The sequence below is a fragment of the Aethalodelphis obliquidens genome, unplaced genomic scaffold, assembly GCF_003676395.1.
Source record: "Aethalodelphis obliquidens isolate GAN/ISIS:26980383/991018 unplaced genomic scaffold, ASM367639v1 scaffold1, whole genome shotgun sequence".
NCBI classification, from domain to species: domain Eukaryota; kingdom Metazoa; phylum Chordata; class Mammalia; order Artiodactyla; family Delphinidae; genus Aethalodelphis; species Aethalodelphis obliquidens.
The window spans coordinates 58573823-58594055 of record NW_020837945.1 but is presented as its reverse complement, the minus strand read 5'-3'; the positions used below and the strand labels follow the sequence as shown (position 1 = coordinate 58594055).

Sequence of the window (20233 nt, the reverse complement as noted above, 5' to 3'; positions counted from 1 at the left end):
GTAGCCATCTCTGAGAAGTGAAATTATTAGAAGGTGGGAGAGATTTGCTTTGTTTTTTTTTTAATATTTCCAATTTGAATTATCCCTGTCTTATGATCTGAAGTATTTCTACTAAAAGTATAAGTAAAAATGAATGAGAGGTGAGGAAAGTGAGAAAGAGGGGAAACCAGCCTGAAGATATTTAGCAGAGGAAGAAATTAAAGGAAAGTATATGAAGTAGGATGCCAGAAAGTGTATGGTATTGACAGTTACTTCTGAGAATTAAGCTGGGCTTTGTAGCTGTTGATGATTAGGACAGAACTGAGCATATATTGAAATTAATTCAGTGTAATTATTTTATCAGATAAAACTATCTTTTTTTTTTACAGCCATTGCTTTCTTCGTGTATGTCATAAAATAGTATTTACTGATGAATTTGAGTATGTCGGATATCTTGTGATACTAATGAATATATTTCCTATTATAATTTCTTGGATATCTGTGTTAAACGATATCTATGAGCTTGAATTAGCATATGCTAACTACTCTTTTCTTGCATTTTATATCACGGAGGCACTACTTAAGGTAAGCTAAAATGTGATTTTGTGTGTGTGTTTGTGTGTGTGTGTGTGATATGTCTAACAGGGAGATTTCCTAATTTCATTTTTCAACACTAGCTACAGACAGTTTTCCAAAGGAGTGTATAAAATTCTCCCTCACTCCTCAAACAAATTTATTTTTTAAAGGTGATTTTAGGGTGACAGTAGAAAATATTCATACTTTAAGGATTGATTTTGTATTTGCAAATTTTTAATTAGTGTGTGTCAAAGAGATGCAGAGTGAGTTAAAAAGGTATTGGCAAAGTTCTTTAACTTAGCAGAGAGGTGAGCACCTGGATGTTCATTTTATTATTTTTTTTTTAATGGAAGATTTTTTCTTTCTTTCTTTCTTTCTTTCTTTCTTTCTTTCTTTCCTTATTTTTGGCTGCTTTGGGTCTTTGTTGCTGCGCACCGGCTTTCTCTAGTTGTGGCACGCCGGGGCTACTCTTCGTTGCAGTGCGAGGCCTTCTCATTGCAGTGGCTTCTCTTGTTGCAGAGCACAGGCTCTAGGTGTGCAGGCTTCAGTACTTGTGGCATGTGGGCTCAGTGTTGTGGCACATGGGCTTAGTTGCTCCACGGCATGTGGGACCTTCCCGGACCAGGGCTTGAACCCGTGTCCCCTGAATTGGCAGGTGGATTCTTAACCACTGCGCCACTAGGGAAGTCCCATTTTATTGTTTTTATACTAGATAGATAAACAGATGGATAAGTAGATTGATAGAAATTCATTTATACTTGAAAAACATTTCATAATTTGATTTGTTAAATCCAGTATAAAGGTAGCTGTTAAATGATGGAAATGTATCGATGGGTCCACAAACTGATAATAGTATTGTGTCATATGGATCAAGTTGTAATATAAAATATTTTTAGCCAGACGATTTAAATAGAAGAATTATATATGATATTCAAACAAAGTGGATGAAATCTCGAATCGTTACTGGAAAATTAAAATGCTACTGCAGAGCTGTGATTGGTGGGGAGAGGGGAATGGCTTCACATTCAATCACATTGTATGTAATAAATTCCAATTAGTTGGAACGACCATAGGAGATGTCACCTAATTAAGAAGAAATAAAGCAATTAGGGTTAGGGTTAGTACCAGGGTGAGTGTGAGTAAAGGATTCCCTAAAATCACTTAATATGTACTATAGTGGAAAGAACACCGAGCTGGGATGCAGCAGACTTGGCTCTGGTTTTGGTTTTCTCTGACAGACAGTTAGCTGTTCACCAAGTCACTAAACTTTTCCCAACCTTAGTTTCTTCTTCTGTAAGATATCAGGGTTGGCCTAAATGAGAGGAAATGATCCCTCCAGCTCTGTGGTCTTTGTACTTTGCCAAGTTTAAGCTTCTGTCACAACTGTGCATAGCCATAGCTCCTTCAGTCAGGTCCACTTAAGAGAGCAGAAAAGGACTGCAGAGACTTCGCTACACTTCATAGCTAAGAGGGTACTCCCAAATGTGCAACTCTGTTCTTGTCTCTCCCTTCTATTTAACTCAGGATTCATTGTCACTGCCCGATTTACAAGCTTGCCTTCACTTATTTTCTTTGTTGTCTTTTCTACACAAGTTCAGTTCTGCCCCCTTTGTACTATGCCTATTAAAAATTCATTATGTTAATAACAACAATAATAAATGATCACTAAGGTACCAGGTATCATTGCAATTATAACATTTCAAATCCTTAAGTTAGCCCTTTAATGTAGATATATATTATGACTTGCATTTTACAGATGAGGGACCTGAGTCTCTGAGAAGCTGTTTAAGGTCACATAGCTAATGATAGTAGAGTTTGGATCCAACCCCTCAAAGTTTGTGTTCTTTCTAATACACAATTCTACCTTAAACTTTCCTTCTTGTATTTTCAAACTTTTCCCAAAACACTCCTCAACCTGTTAGAGTAATGGATCTTTTGAAACTTTCTCAGAGGAAGAGTAATCACTCTTCTATATCTGAGTGCTGGAGGCTTCCATTACCTGAATTTCTAACCATTCTTTAACAACCTTATATTTAACAAACCCTCTTCCTTTGAAGCCTACACTATCCTTTTATACCAAGCTCTTCCTCTCCTGTGGCTGTATTCTATTGACCTCCAAAAAACTCCTTCACATTTCCAAATACTGGGCATCTGGATAAAATCTTACTGTTGATACCAGTTCTTTCAAGTTCCTAAGAGAATGATCTAACCTATATTCTGTTTCAATAAGAAGGAAATGAGACATCTACAGTAGCTGAATGGTGCCTTGAGCAGGACCTCACAAGACCAGGATCTGGTCTTCTGCTCCCTAGATTCAGACACTGAATTTCCTCAGCCCCGCCAAATGTGAGCAGACTCAAGGGAAATGACTCTCTACCACTAAACACACAACAGTCTGTTTACAAACAAGCATGACAGTTTCTTAATTTGTAATCGAGCTTACGCTTTCCCTGGCGTAAATAGGTCTGTCTCCTACAGTCTCTGAATCATAGTGAGTAGGGGGATCAGGCTGCTAAAAAAGACAAATGAATCAAATTTACAAATCAGTATCTTAAGTTTTATGATAGAGACCTACACAGGGTGCTATGGGAAAAAAATGGAGTTCCTTACACAGAATAGTAGGTTTAGAGAAGGAAGGCTATTAAGGAAAGGAGATGCTTGAGTTGAATTCTGAATAATGAATAGGAGTCAAAGTAGGGAGTATGTGAGTGGACAACAAGAACAAGGGAAAACTTAGAAGCAACAATGTGACACATACAAGGAACAATATTCCTAATGACAGGAGCTTAGGGATGGGTTGGTCACGATGCAGATTGGAGAGATGTTAAATTTGTGAGGAGGATATGGAAAATGAGACAGGAGACACAGACGTGAATTAAATAATAAAAGGCCTCATGGGTCAGGCTATCTCAACCACTTCCCTGGCATCAACTACCATTCATAGTCTAATGATTCCCAAACTCATGTCTCCAGCTCAGATTTTATTCCGAGCCTCAGATCATATAGACAACTGATGACTGGATCTCTTCAATAAAATACTGTGCAAACATCTCAAACAGCATATTCAAAACAAATGTATCATCTCTAAACCTACTCTTGCTTCAAAATTCCCCTGGAAACCTAATTTCCCAGGCTGGATTCCACAATCATTTTTGACCGCTCCTACTCTCTTAGTTATAGTAGGTTTTCAATAAAAAATTTTTAAATAAATAAAGAATGAATTAATAAGTTAGTAGGTATTTTGAATATTTTATCTCTTGGAATAGATATTTCAATATTTTAACCATTTAATTTCAAGTTGATATGATCACTTCCTAGTATTTTAGACAAGTAGAATCTTAAGGTAGATCAGAGAAAAACCTAACTAGTAATGTTTCAGTTATTATGGAAAATGGTGTAGTAAAAACAAATAAGATAATATAATTTCTTTTTAAATCGACAGATAGCAGCAATGAAGAAGGAATATTTTTTACATGCCTGGAATCTATTTGAGTTAACAATTACATTAATTGGCATCATAGATGTAATGCTTATTGAGACAAATTCCATTAATTATCATACTTTTGATTTGATTCAAACAGTGGCCTTTATAAAAGTTGTTCGATTTCTTCGCGTTCTACGCATGTTGAAGGTAAAGAACTATTAAATCATGCAGTTTCGAACTGCTCCTGACTGCTTCATGAAATATGGACTAAAATCAGTTTACTAGTGTTATGGTTTCCACTTTCTGTTGGGCTGATGTTTATATTTTAGATCCCTTTGACAAATTAAATTTTATAACAGATTATATTATGAATATCCAAGTTATATTAGAAATTTGTTTAGCACATGAAAGTACAGAAATACTCGTCACAGCTTCTCCTTTGAATAGAGAGCACATGAAAACTCCAAAGTAATGTTTATTCTTATGAATACCTGAAATAAATGATGGAAATCAACAAAACAAACCATGTAGCGACAAAGCAAATAGTATACATTCATACAAATTAAGAAACCGAAAAATACACATTCTGTGTTATATAAACTCATAATATTATAAAATCACAGCATCAAAAATGACCTTTGACTGTCTAATTAATGTCTTCCTATAACAAGTATAATGAGTAGTTATTTATTTCTATATGAGTGTGGAGATTATGGAGCATGGACTTAGGGATCAGCCAACTCTGCTGAAGTTAGGAGACTGTACAAGGGTAACAGATAACCTGGGGACTTAAACCCTCAGCAAAGAAACAATGAAAAGTTAATTGTGGGGCCAAACAGGGAGTATAGTTGTGGTGGACTCTCACTCAAATGAACCATCTAGTGAACAGTTTAGTGGGAGGTTTAGCAGGTAAAAGTGACAGTACTTTATAGACGGTCATTTTATGGCCTAAGCCCAGAAGATTAATCACATTGTTTTCCAAGAATTTAAACCAGTTGAAAATAGCATGCAATTCTCTCTAAGGGAAATAAGTAAAGAATAAAGTCTTAACCTCACAGAGACATCTAATATTATTAGTTACGGGGAAATAGCTCTAGCCATGAAATTATAGAGATACTATGAATAAAATAACCAAGAATCTTGACAAGTTACTATAGTTACCATTGAGAGCATGTCATTTTTTATTAATACCTATTTTAAACTAACCAACATAAAATCAACTATAATTTGTACAATTTATATTAAATAGTGGTCCTGTTTTTTAGCTCGTAACACCAAAGTTGCTGCAGATATTAGATAAAAAGATGAGTCATCAGCTGTCCTTTAAGTATGCTATACTAAAAGGATATATCCAAGGTGAAGCAGACATAATGACTATAATTGATAAGATTGCAAGTTCTAAACAGATTAAACAGGTGAGGAAAACTTTAAATACTAAGAAAATGGTTTATGTTCCTCACCCCTCAGTCTCCCTCACCCATCATGTCTTCTGTCTATATATGACCTTTGATTCCTGGTTTGCTAAGAATTGTCTGTAAAAACTGAAACTGATCAACATTTAGATTACTCAAAAGGCTCCTTACTGAAGTGTCTATGCCATATTAACAAGTTATGAGGCTCTTGGAGCACATCCTTTTGTCCTTGTGGAGCTGTCATGAAACCTGTGTGCAGCGGTCAGCTTCTCTCAATGCAAGTTCCAGGATCTGTCAGGCTACAGATGCATTAAATAGGAAATATTGGAGGACGATAAGTGATGGCAGGGTTGAGCCAACGGACCTTCCTCATAATTCCCAAAGGCTCCTTCTATTTCTCTATATCCCTGATTTTCCCACAGTAAATAATGAAAGAAGTAAAGGATGGGGATATGGCAAATGGAAAGGAGTACCAATAACTTACTTAGAGGGAAATCACATCTAATTCTTTCATTATACAGATGAGAAAAATGAAGCCAAGAGAGGTTAAATGATTATGCCAAAGTCACACACATAGCTAATAAACAGCAAAGAGAATGCTAGGGCCTAAGTTCTAGACCTTATTTTTCATTTTCTTAATTAGGCAGATTATATGTCCCCACAAATTTGCCAGCTATGTGGAATTAAGCAGTCACCTTTCAAGATAATTTAGAACATTTGAATGCTATAGTCTTTTTTTTTTTTTTTTTTTTTTTTGCGGTACGCGGGCCTCTCACTGTGGGGAGAGGCCTCTCCCGTTGCGGGGCACAGGCTCCGGACGTGCAGGCTCAGAGGCCATGGCTCACGGGCCCAGCCGCTCCGCGGCATGTGAGATCTTCCCGGACCGGGGCACGAACCCGTGTCCCCTACATCGGCAAGCGGACTCTCAACCGCTGCGCCACCAGGGAAGCCCTGAATGCTATATTCTATATGCTATATGTCCAAAGCTTTGTAGTTGAGAACATTGACACTCAATATGTAGTTGAATACAAAGAGCTGTATCTTTTCTCTCTTCACCACCTGTAACTATAAAACTATTTTGCTGCATATTATTACCTTTATAACCACTCATATTGAGGATACACAGTAGAAAATACAGAAGGACTTGAATCTCTAAGACATTGGCCAGTTTCAGTCCTCATTTCTGCTCCCACATAGTTTGGTTAAAACTTCTATCTCATTTAAGGTTGAAAGCCACACCTGTTTCCGAAATTTGGAGGCTATCAAAAATTGAATGGGAGAGTACTAGCATGCCTGCAGTTTTCAGAATCAATAATATCCTAAAGTAAGTTACTTTAAGAAAAAATATATGACTTACCTTTAGGCTTCTCAAAATTAGCCTAGGTAATGCCGCTTCTTATCCTCTCCACCACTCTTGCTAGAGTAAAATAAAATTCATTGCACAAAATTCAATTCTAATTCCTGAAAAGTTCCCCATCATATTTTTCTTTAAAGTTATTTTTTTAATTCAGTTTATTTATTTATTTTTGGCTGCATTGGGTCTACATTGCTGCTTGCAGGCTTTCCCTAGTTGCAGTGAGTGGGGGCTACTCTTCGTTGCAGTGCGCAGGCTTCTCATCGCAGTGGCTTCTCTTGTTGCGGAGTACAGGCTCTTGGCACACGGGCTTCAGTCGTTGTGGCACGCAGGCTCAGTAGTTGTGGAGCATGGGCTTAATTGCTCCACAGCATGTGGGATCTTCCCGGACCAGGGCTTGAACCCATGTCCCCGGCATTGGCAGGCGGATTCTTAACCATTGCACCACCAGGGAAGCCCTAAAGTTATTAATTTAGGTTAAAAATTCATCAGTTGCAAATGTAAAGACATTTTATAACAGTTTTGTTTCCCAAAACATTTCTTTTGTTCCGTAGATGTTATTAAGGAGAATAACGAAGAATACAGGACATGCTATGGAAGAGCTAGGTAGGTACCTCTCACCCTACAGATCTAACATGACCATCTCTTATCATCGTTTCTTCAGAGAGGCAATGGTTTTGATAACGAAACTGATCTTTGAGGAGACCTACTTACTATCAATAATAAAATGAATAACTTCAACAATCAACATGATCGTATCTTTGGCTGGATGAGAATAGTGTAATATTACCCCTCCACATTTGTTCTCTCTGCCTTATACCACAGTGAAGGACTTTTAATTTCTGTTTAAAGAAAACACATTTGCATGCCATGGTTATGCATGTCTTTATCACCTTATAAATTCTGTTTTCTTCCAAACATACCTTCCTGAGCAACACAAGGAAAGAAGCTATTTTTTCCTCCGTTTGCCACAGAGTTGCCATCTGACAATTTAGGCTTTAAAACGAGTTGAAATCGGAACAGAGCCTCACAGATCGCTGATGTGACTGCTAGGAGACTCAGTGCCCAAACGTGACAACAGCCTGTTCTCTGAATCACACCAATTCATGGTCCTAGTGCAGCACAAATCCTGGGAGTGAGACAGACACATCCCTATAGCACAGTGTTTACATGTATGGAGAAGAAGGGGGTTTGGTACCAGATGGTGGACAACAAAAGAACACAGCAAGCCTGGGAATGAGGCCAAGCATGAGAGATCTTGCATGGCAGATGGTTGTCAAGCCAGACAAGAGGTCATGACCAAGAAAAAGTCCTAAGTGGATGAAACTCTCATGGGCATCCAGGAATCCACATCAGACAGGCAGGAGAACATAGATGAGTGATCTAGATGCCCAGGCAGGACAGGTGGAAATGACCCAGGAGGAGTGAGAGAACTTGATCAGAAGCCATATTTAAGCACACAGTCTGTAGTCAGAAATCTTCATTTAAACAGAATGAAAAATTGGGTCATGAACTCCAGACCTAGAGCCCAGGAGAGCCTCTCAGTGTCCAGCATAGGTGCTTCAGTATAATTTTGATCCTAGGACTAGGGCTGTCTGTCCTTCACGGGCTTAGACACAGGTATGGGCTGCCAACAAGAAAATGTCAGGCAGAATTCTGTAACTACTGGTGAATTTTGATTGATTGTAGAGACCTCTTCAGGGAGAGATACATTTCCCTGTGGTGAGGGTTATACTCCATGAGTTTAAAGAAGAAATATTAGCTTACTGTCCACATGAAATATTTAAGCAATGTCCTATTTCCTCTGAAAATATTTTGTTATTTTTCAGGCTACTTAGAGTATGACCACCCAGAAATCGCTGTCACTATGAAAACAAAGGAGGAGATTAATGTCATGCTCAGTTTGGCTAGAGAAATTGTTAAAGTTTTCAGGTTAAAAGGAATTCTTCATAAAATTGAAGGTTTTGAAATTAATAAGGTATGGTAGAATATTTTCAAAACAAATATACTTACTTGATATATAGTTATTTATGATCATCAAACCTACTTTTGGCTCTTTCCAATATAGGCCATTCCTGCAATATAAATATATAACTTAAAATAGTTGTCTAAAGAAAAGCACCTATCAGAGAGAGTTTCCTTCCTGCAGTTCTATTGGTCAACTTCCCTTTCCTTTCTTGCCATAGTGAGGGACAACTTCTTTCTACGCTTTGCACCCAGACTAAAGGTATAATGAAACTATTCCTCATCCTAGGCTAAACTGGGTATCAATATGTTCCTGGGAGTTACCTGTGACACTCAAACAACTTTTTCCATAAAAACTATGATTTATAAGAACACTCAATTATAGGGTAAGAATTAATTACATTTCCTTTCTCTAAGTTATTTAAATGGTACTGTGACATGTAAAAAGTTAGAGAGGGTCCCAACTCATTCTGTAAGTATAAAATTTATTCCCCAAATCGAGAATAGTATAAGCGGAAAAAAGTTATTATACTTGTGAATACATATATAAAACTTTTTAACACAATAGTAGCTAGTTGAATCTGGCATAATACACTATGACTAAGAAGGTTTTGTCTCCCAAAATAGCTATATAACTCACTTATTAAGAGATCAAAGAAGAAAAGTCATTTGATAAAATCCAACTCTCATTCAGAATGTTCAAAGGCTAATAAAAGAAGTAACATCCTTAACTGGATAAAAAGTATCTATTAAAAATCTGAAGCAAACATTGTATTAGATGGCAAAACATTTAGAATTATTCCCATTAAAGTCAGAACAGTACCATTCCAGGTAGTGAATGCTGTGCTTGTAAGTCTTAGCCAGATCAAGAAGAAAAATAAAAGGAACTTGAGAGATGGAAGTTTTGGAAAAAGAATAAAACTGTTATTTCCTATTGATTGTTTAATCTAAAACCCTAGAGAATTAACTTAAAATTGATAATATAGGATCAATAAAATAATTCAATAAGGTTTCCAGAAACAAGATCAACTTTCAAAATTATTCCACAACTAAAGAAAATGTGGAAAAATATTGTATTCACAATAGCAATTAAAAACTCTAAATCCTTAAGAATGAACCTAAGGTAAAATATGTATAACACCACATGGCAAGAACTAAAAGGCATAAAAAAAAATAAGTCTCCTTGAAAACAGGACCATGGAAATTATAGCATCTGAGGAATAGAAAGTAAAAGATAGAAGAAAAGTGAGCAGAGTCTAAGGGACTTGTGAGATACCATCAAGTGGACCAACACATGCGATGTATATGTCCCAAGAAGACAAGAGAGAGAGAAAGGAACAGACAGGAAATTTAAAGAAATATTGGCTGAAAACTTTCTAAATTTGATGTAAGGCATGAATATTAACATCCAGGAAGCTCAGTGAACTTCAAGTAGGGTGAACTCAAATAGACCCACATCAAGGCACATTGTAATCAAATTGCTGAAAGATAAAGAGAGAATTTTGAAATCAGCAATAGAGAAAAAATTCATCACATACAAAGGATCCTCAATAAGATTATCAGCAGATTTCTCATCAGAAACTTTGGAGACCAGAAGAAAATGGGCTGATATATACAAAGTACTAAAAGAAAAAATAGTCAACTAAGAATCCTATATCCAGCAAAAATGTCCTTAGAAGTGAGAGGGAAATTAAGACACTTTCAGACAAACAAAATCTGAGGGAGTTCATTACCACTATACCTGCCCTGAAAGAAATTCTAAAACATGTCATGAAGATTGAAATGAAAGGACACTGGACAATAACTCAAACCCATAGGAAGAAATAAAAATCTCAGTAAAGGTAAATACATGGGCAATTATTAAAGCTAGTATTATTGTAATAATTGTATCTGACTCCATTTTTTTTGTTTTCTACATGATTTAAGAGAGTAATATATTTTTAAAGTAATTATTAGTCTAAAAGCTAGAATTATTACAGCTTTGTCTTGTAATGTCATATTTAAGAGATGAATGCATTTTTAAAAATATTTAGTTTGTGTTTTGGACAGACAACACATAAAGATGTAATATTATGACATCAACGGCAAGGGGTGGGGCCGAAACTGTTAAAGGAGCAGAGTTTTGTATGTTATGGAAGTTAAACTGTTATAAATTCAAATTAGAGTGTTATATTCTAGGATGCTAAATGTAACCCCTGTGGTAATAGAAAAGAAAATAACTAAAGAATTACATATAAATAAATGAGAAAGGAGTTTTAAGTGTTTCACTACAGAAAATCAACTAAATACAAAAGAAGAGAGTAATGCAGAAAATGAGAGACAAAAAAAGATACAAGATAATGAAAAGATGATCCACAAAAAGGTAGAGGAAATTTTCAAAATAAATATATCCAAAAAAGTGCTCATGTTCAGAATATATAAAAATATCTTACAAATCAATAAGAACAGGACAGAAAATTCATTTTTTAAAAAAAAATCAGCAAAAGATATGAACAGGCACTTCCTAACAGAGAATATTCTAGAGGCCAATAAACATAAGAAAAGATGCCAAATATCATCATAAGCTTAATGTAAATTAAACCCAAAAGTAAATACAAATACACAACCATCAGAATACTTAAAATTAAAATAAAGACAAAAATACTGGCAATACCAAGTGTCGGCAACTGGAACATTAGAGTGGGAATATAAACTGATGCAATCACTTTGGAAAATTATTTGGCAGAATCTACTAAATTTGGACATATACATATCTTAAGACCCAGAAATTAGATTATATAACCATATATACAACAGAAATGAGTACATATGTACAGCAAACAAGTATTCACTGCAGCATTTCAAAAGTCCAAAACTGGAACAGCCCAAATGTCAATCAACAACAGATAAATAAAGCTGTGGTATATTCATAAAATATAATACTACACAACAGTGAAAATGAAATGAATGAATGTTTACTCCTTGCAACATTATAGATGAATCTCAGAAACATAATGTTGAGCAGATGAAACCAGACACAACTAAGTACATACTCGTTGATTTCATGCAGATAAAGTTCAAAACCAGACAAAGCTAAACTATGGTAATAGAAAAAGAGTGATTAATTTGGGGTAGAAGTAATGACTAGAAGAGAACATAAGGGAGGATTCTAGGGTTCAATAAATGTTTTATTTTTTAATCTGGGTGCTGGTTATGCAGATATTTTCATGTGGTAAATGTTCTTTGATGGACATTATGATTTGTGCACTTTTTGCATATGTGCTATACTTCGGTAAAAGATTTATTTATTTTTCTTAGTTTCTGCTTTATAACAAAGTGAATCAGCTATACATATACATATATCCCCATATCTCCTCCCTCTTGCATCTCCCTCCCATCCTCCCTATCCCACCTCTCTAGGTGGTCTCAAAGCACCGAGCTGATCTCCCTGTGCTATGCGGCTGCTTCCCACTAGCTATCTATTTTACATTTGGTAGCTGGGACGAAGTGAGAGAGTGGCATGGACATATAAGATTTACTTTTAAAAGTAATCTGTGACTTCAGAATAATGATAACATAGAAAAATGCTATAACGGGAGAGGTTGAAGGTTTCCATGGAAGAACAAAAATCTCAGAAGAGCAAGAAAAGGAAATAATATAAAACCATAATTGTTTTAAACATTCTGTGAACACCAATTTTGTTCATCTCCTTTCTTAACTTTTGTGGTTTTAGTTAATAATGGCCAGAAAAAGAGAGATACTTGATCTTCAACCTATGTACAAACCTCTTACTGTTGACAAAGCACTCTATCATATTCCATGGCTAGATAAAGACCAAGACTATATAAGCTTTATTCAGGTAATATTTGTATTTGCTAGTAATACTATCTCTAACGTATCAGCAAATGATATTTTAAAAGGTAAAGATTTAACCATGATACTCTTCAGTTTTAAATTACCTAAATGTCATTGATTACCTGTAGGATAAAATCAAAATCTCTTTGAATGACATGCAAAGTTCTCCCACAATCTGCCTCCTGCCTACCTCTCCATCTTTACTTTCTGTTACCCATGTGTCATATACCCCATACTCTATTTATACTGAACCACTCATGGTACCCCAAGAACTTTATACTGTTCTTTAAGTCCATTCCTCTGTGAGTGCTATTTACTTATCTTGAAATGCTCTTTGCTTTCATTTTTTCCCCAAAAACCTCCTCTGCTTATTGCTTCTCTGGAAACACCCCCACCACAGGTACTCTGAAAAGCAGGCTTTAGAGTCAAATACCCCACCAGTAGAAGAACATCCTATGGTCCATCCAGAGTTTGGAAGACCAAAGGAATCACCACTGTTACTGTATATCTTTATTATAGCATCATTACATTATATTACAATTATTATCTTTACATCTCTCTCCCCTACTATAATTTTTACCTCATCCAGCTTTTGAATACTCAACTCCTACCATGTAGCATCTCACATAGCGGGTGTTCAGTAAGTGTTTGTGGGATGAACAAATAAAGAGATTTAACCTGTTCTATTAACATCTTTTTCTATATCAAATAAGTAACAAAAGACAAATTATATTTTTTTCACCTGCTTAAAATATTTTGAATGAATGAATTTTTTTATTACTTCATCAGCTGTTTAGAGCACGAGTATGTATAAGACACATATGTGCCATTAGCTTCTATCTGTCCTATCTTTCATCCAAATGAAATATTTTCATCCTTCTACTACATTCTTATTCCTAGATTAGATTGTTTTTTAATCTACGTATGAACACCCCATCTGAAATTACATATACCTGTGAATATCCACCTTCTTCTGTTAGCCATAATTCCTATTTTCTCTTACAAATTTATTACTAACACAAAATTTCAGATATTTTAAAGTAACATTTACTTTAAAAATGTACAACTTTTTAAAAAATGTAAACTCCAATCACCACTAAAATATTATTTATGGCTTATGTATTTGGTGATATTTTTTAGGAAAGATCCAGAGTTGTAACATTTGATTGTGGAAATGATATATTTGAAGAAGGTGATGAGCCCCAAGGAATTTATGTAATTATTTCAGGCATGGTAAAGGTAAGGCAGAGACATTTATAAATGCCCTTGTGAGCACTAGTTAAAAAGTTACATAATACAGAATAAATACCTTTCAATGTTAAGAACTCCATTATTCCTTTTTTTGGACAGCAGCTGTTATCCAAACAACAATTTTCTTCCTCAGACACAATGATAATACCAGCCATCACCTTTAAGTCATACGTTGCTATTGATAACAAGAAACCTCAAAGGATCAGCATTAAGATGGAAAATTATAATATACATTGTTATTTATCTTATGTTTGAGTTGGGCTTTTAGCCATTCTAAGACAGGTATAGGTTGAGTGAGTATGTGGGATCAGAAAGATCAGAGTATTTAAGAATGCTTTTTTTCCAAGTCATTGCTAATTTAATAAATTCACTTTAAAAGTTATGAGTAATACGTGTTCTCAAACAATATATAAATATTAAAACTGTTAAAACCAAAGGGGGAAAAAGCCATAAATTAAATAGTTTTGGTAAATTAACTGGCCTATGTATTTTTTTTCTTTCTTTGTTCCTGAACAGCTTCAAAGATCAAAGCCAGGTTTGGGAATTGACCAAATAATCTGGGAGTCAGAGGAGAAAGATTACCAAATAACTTACACAGACTTTGTGATCAGTGGGGCAATAATAGGAGAGCTAAACTGCTTGACTAATGAACCTATGAAATATTCTGCCACCTGCAAAACTGTAGTGGAGGTCAGAAAACATCACCTAATGTCTTACTGTTGTACTTTGTTAAATATCTAGTACAAAATTTAAGGTTATTTTTGTACTTGTATATGTTTACAGTCTAGCGACAATTTTTTAAAAAATAAGGATGATAAAGAAATAAAACTTGTTATAAAATTTTATGAACACACTATAATGTCCTAACAAAATGGTTTGTAAAAGTTAACCTACCATATTGAAACAAGGATTTAACCAGAAAAACTGGTTATATGAGATCTCTCATGGGAAAATTAGATGGGATATGTTAACTATCAATACCATAATTTGGAGGGTAAGGAAGGGAACAAGTCAAAGAGCTGGGGTTTATTACTAGAAAAGTTGAGCAAAGTGGACGGAAGTTTCCTGACACACAATTGAGGACAAAATCCTCAAAGCAGCAGAGACTTCCACTGGCCTAATGTGAACTCAGAAAAAATAATGACTGTAAATAATTGAACCTCCAAAATATATAAAAACCCATAAGTCGATAATGACACCTATTTTTTTATTCCATAAAGGTTGCTAGGATATCAATTTATGTCTCTGAAAATGGATTGCTTCTTTTTTTTTAAAGGACCGTGTTTTATTTATTATTTTTTTTACTATATATATATATATATATATTTTTTTTTTTTTTTGGCCATGCTACACAGCTTGCGGGATATTAGTTCCCCAACCAAGGGTCAAACCCGGACCCCTGGCAGTGGAAGCCCGGAGTCCTAACCACTGGACCACCAGGGAATTCTGGATTGCTTCTTTTAAAAAAGAAAAAATTAAACATTTATCTTGCCTTTCCTCTATGAACTCTTTCAAGGAAGCTAAAAAGAAAAAAAAAAATGATGAAAAATTCTTCTGTGTAGAAGAATTCCAGCTAACAAATATAGAATGACAGAATTAGAATATCTCCATTTTGCCATCCCTAATGAAGTAATAAAACCTCTGTCAGAATGTCTATCATCAAAAAGTCTACAAATAACAATGGGACTTCCCTGCCAGTCCAGTGTTTAAGACTCTGTGCTTCCACCGTAGGGGCCCCAGGTTTGATCCGTGGTTGGGGAACTAAGATCCCACATACTGCAAGGTGTGGTCAAAAAGTGAAAAAAAAAAAGTCTGCAAATAACAAATGTTGGTGAGGATGTGGATAAAGGGATGCCTAGTACACTGTTTGTGGGAATGTAAATTTGTGCCACTATGGAAAACAGTATGGAGGTTCCTAAAAACTAAAAATAGAGCTACCATATAATCCAGGAATTCTGCTCTTGGATAGGTATATGAAGAAAATGAAAACATTAATTCGAAAAGATACATGTACCCCAGTGTTCACAGCAGTATTATTTATAACAGCCAAAACATGGAAGCAACCTAAGTGGTAATATATATATATATTATATACATATATATGGTAATATTACTAAGCCATAAAAAAAGAATGAAATTCTGCCATTTGCAACAACATGGTTGGACCTGGAGGGTATTAACGTTTAGTGAAATAAGTCAGAGAAAGACAAATACTATAAGTTATCACTTATATGTGGAATCTAAAAAAAGAAAACAAACAAATTAATATGACAAAACAGAAATGGACTCACAGATACAGGAAACAAATTAGTGGTTACCAATAGGGAGAGGGAAGGGGTTGGGACAAAATAAGGGTAGAGGATTAAGAGGTACAAACTACTATGTATAAAATAAATAAGCTACAAAAATATATTGCACAGTACAGGGAATAGAGTCAATACTTTGTAATAACTTTAAATGGAGTATAATCTATAATAATATTGGATCACTATGTTGTACACCTGAAACTAGTATAATATTGTAGATCAACTATGCTTTAATTTTAAAAATTGGGCAAAGGATTTGAACAGATACTTCACAAAAGAATATACAAATTGCCCATAAACACATGAAGAAAATAATCAATATCATTAGCTCTCAGAGAAATGCAAATTAAAATCATGATAAGTTATCACTACACACCTACTACATTGGCTAAAAATAAAAAAAACTGAACAGTGTATTAGCAAGGATGTGAAGCAACTGAAATTCTCATACATGGCTAGTTAAAGGGTAAAATGTTACAACTTCATCTGAAAACAGTTTGGCAGTTTCTCATAAGGTTAAATACACACTTACCCTATTACCCAGCAACCCCACTCATAGATACTTACTAAGAGAAATTAAAACCAACATACACAATGTCTTCTGTATTCATAGCAGCTTATTCCTAATAGCCAATAGTCTGTTCATTGTTAGTATCCGCATTTTATTATTGACCAAAACACTCGCTTCCCTCAAATAATGTGTTTTTAGAAATACTTATGTCTTTAGAAAAGGTTAAATGATCTTTGATACTTGGTTTTCTATTTTTTTCAGAACCTGTAAGAATAATAAAGAACCTCTCATTGGATCATGTAGTCTTTTAGTGCTTAGTGTATGACAAGATTGCACAAATATTTACTAAATAGATACATTTTATTAGGTTTCCAGGAAATAACATGAATCTATATAATTGAAATTATTAGCTTTAATGTTACATATATAAATGGGAAAACCTCATTTCATTAAATCATGGGTGCACAGGATGAAATGTTAAACTGATATCCTCTGGGACTTCCCTGGCAGTCAGGTGGTTAAGACTTCGTCTCCCAATGCAGGGAGTGTGGATTCCATCCCAGGTTGGGAAACTAAGATCCCACATGCCTCGTGGCCAAAAAACCAAAACATAAAACAAGCAATATTGGAACAAATTCAACAAAAGACTTAAAAAAATTGATATCCTCTTCTTTCCAGGCATACTTTATTCCCAAACATCACTTGTATGAAGCTTTTGAACAATTCTGTCCTCACATTGAATATAAAATGTGGCTAAAACTTGGACTTTCTATTACTGCCAAAAAAATCAGGGAACATTTATCTTATGAGGTAAGAGGTGTTTATATAAAATTGTATTTCTCTGAGTGAAATAGCCCTAAAGTTTTGTTAGAAATTAACTATTTAGGAATTTATATTAAACTTTATAAACAATAGACTATGAAATTGTGTTTTTCTTATAGGATTGGAATTACAAGATGCAGTTAAAACTCTGTAACGTTTATGTAAAAAATATACCAAAGAACACCAAAACTGATATCTATGGTGAAACTGTAATTTATGTCATCCTCATTCATGGAGCTGTGGAAGATTGTCAGTTACGAAAAGCTTATAAGGCTCCTTTCTTAATTCCTATAACATGCCATCAGGTAAAGAAATATTGATTCAAATCTTCAGGTCAATATGCCATTTGTCCAATGTGTTAATGTTAGAAAAATTGTCACTTTTCCACCTTCCCATTCTCTCCCTTTCCCCCACCACCTCCATACCCACACACACACACACACACACACACACACACACACAACACACACAACACACACCAAATTAATTGATTGCTTTTGCACTGGGTAGCCCAAACACCAAGCTATTCCTATTCACTGTCAATGAATTGGGCCAAGCTATACATTTTGACCACAGTTAGATTTTGGTGCAACTGTGAATAGCAAAAGAGGACCTATTAAGTTCATGTACATATTGCAGAAGGACTACTCTCTCTGGACTGTAACAGCAGTGCTCTAAAAATGTTCTGTCAGTCCCATGCTGAAGTGAGTACCAGTGGTATTTCCCCAGATACTTTCAAAGTGAATGTAGAAATGAAGGACTTCTCATATTTAAGCTGTTGGGTTACCCTTCCAATTAAAATGAGAAGCTGTGCCATGAGAAGAAAGAAAGAAGTAAGACTGTATTATGTGTGTGTCTGTGTGTGTGTAGAGTAAGAGAGGCACATGTCAGGAGGAATCAGAGGACACATAAAATACAGCTAAAGAAAGTAACTTGAAAGAGGGACCTAGAGTCAATTAAATCAGGTACTTTTTAAAAGCAACTATGACAGAAACAGTGCTAGATGCTAAAGTGGTCAAGATGAATGAGACTTTAAGCTTGCCCTCAAGAGATCTCTCAACCAAGCGAAAAGAAACATATATAAATAGATTAATAAACATTTACAGCTATGGTAGAAGTGCTTAAAAGGTAGATTTGGGACACAAGGAAAAAACTGAGGTGGGAATAAGAGGAATTCTAAGCTGAGAAACAGTCACAAGAAAATTTTCTACGTGGATGCCACTAGCATCAATTTGATGCCAAGTGAGAGGAAGTAAAACATTATTCTTAACTATGGTGCTCCCCAACTCTATTCTTGAATACATAACAATAGAGCTTAGTTGGGGGGTGCTGGTTGGGAATTTAGATGACCAAGTAAGAGATTCTCAAGGCAGCCCAAACCTGCCCAACTCTGTCTACTCTCCTAGGCATAAAACTCTGCTCACTGTGGATTTGGGCACCAATGTTATTCAAAGCATATTGAAGACAGTCACAAGGTTGGAAGATTTCTTGAAATCCATTGATTTTCAAACTTTCTTCCTGCCACATAGAAAAACTTTCTGGGTGATATTTTAAAGGGTCATTGATGATTAACTCGATTATTTTTCTCATTTGTAATAAAAATGAGCAAAATAATTAAAAATCAGTGAAAGTATGTAGAATATTGACTCTCACAAAACTAACATATCCAGGTATTTAAAGATATCTAATATCTATTGCTACTGTCAATTTTCAGGCCCAGATATTTAGAGAGGGTCTGAGATAGTAGCCTAACAGAAACATTCAACTGTATGATATAGCTTGTAATCTGTCAACTTTCAGATACAAGGCACTGAAGATTTCACAAAGGTAGCAATTGTTCGAACTGCGATTGATTCAAAAAAATTCAGGTGGAACACTAGAAAGTATATAACTTCACGTAAACGTGCTCATCCTGTAGCATCAGGTATGTTAGATTTCTTTGAGCAATTGGGAACTTACTTTCCTTTTGTAAAATACTCCTATATGTATTTGGAAACTTGTATGCATTCTACCTAGAGTACTGAGGAATCCTTTTAACTGCCATATTTGATATCCAATGTGTGAATTAAAACTGAGAACATCTAAGTTATTAGAAATTTTAATATTTAATCTATAAAAACAAACACATATAATAGTATTATATATTATACACATTATTTGTGTATAAAAGTAATTAATGAGGGAATTCCTAATTCATCCCAAAAGTTAAAATATTTTATATAGCAATAATAGTGAAAATATTGTTGCACTGTCTGAACAACAGAGATATAAATCACATGACTAAATGAATAACTTTATTATTTTTTAAAATTTTTTTTAATTTTTTTATACAACAGGTTCTTATTAGTCATCCGTTTTATACACATCAGTGTATACATGTCCATCCCAATCGCCCAATTCATCACACCACCCCCCCAACCCCACACAGCTTTACCCCCTTGGTGTCCATACGTTTATTCTCTACATCTGTGTGTCTATTTCTGCCCTGCAAACTGGTTCACCTGTACCATTTTTCTAGGTTCCACATATATGTGTTAATATACGGTATTTGTTTTTCTCTTTCTGACTTACTTCAGTCTGTATGACAGTCTCTAGATCCATCCATGTCTCCACAAATGACCCAATTTCGTTCCTTTTTATGGCTGAGTAATATTCCGTTATATATATGTACCACATCTTCTTTATCAATTCAGCTGTCGATGGGCATTTAGGTTGCTTCCATGACCTGGCTATTGTAAATAGTGCTGAAATGAACATTGGGCTGCAGATGTCTTTTTGAATCATGGTTTTCTCTGGGTA

General features: G+C 35.0%; 1 protein-coding gene across 1 annotated transcript in view; it reads left to right on the top strand.

Moving 5' to 3' along the window:
• The window catches only part of SLC9C1 (solute carrier family 9 member C1), an 84603-nt gene extending 65153 nt beyond the window's left edge, over positions 1-19450 (top strand). The window contains exons 15-25 of the mRNA XM_027119360.1: positions 369-564; positions 3998-4186; positions 5245-5394; positions 7300-7351; positions 8575-8723; positions 12423-12548; positions 13685-13783; positions 14312-14485; positions 17291-17422; positions 17554-17739; positions 19235-19450. Coding sequence (XP_026975161.1) covers positions 369-564; positions 3998-4186; positions 5245-5394; positions 7300-7351; positions 8575-8723; positions 12423-12548; positions 13685-13783; positions 14312-14485; positions 17291-17422; positions 17554-17739; positions 19235-19450 — 1669 coding nt within the window. The remainder of the gene's footprint in view (positions 1-368; positions 565-3997; positions 4187-5244; positions 5395-7299; positions 7352-8574; positions 8724-12422; positions 12549-13684; positions 13784-14311; positions 14486-17290; positions 17423-17553; positions 17740-19234) is intronic.
• Positions 19451-20233: the final 783 nt, after the last annotated feature.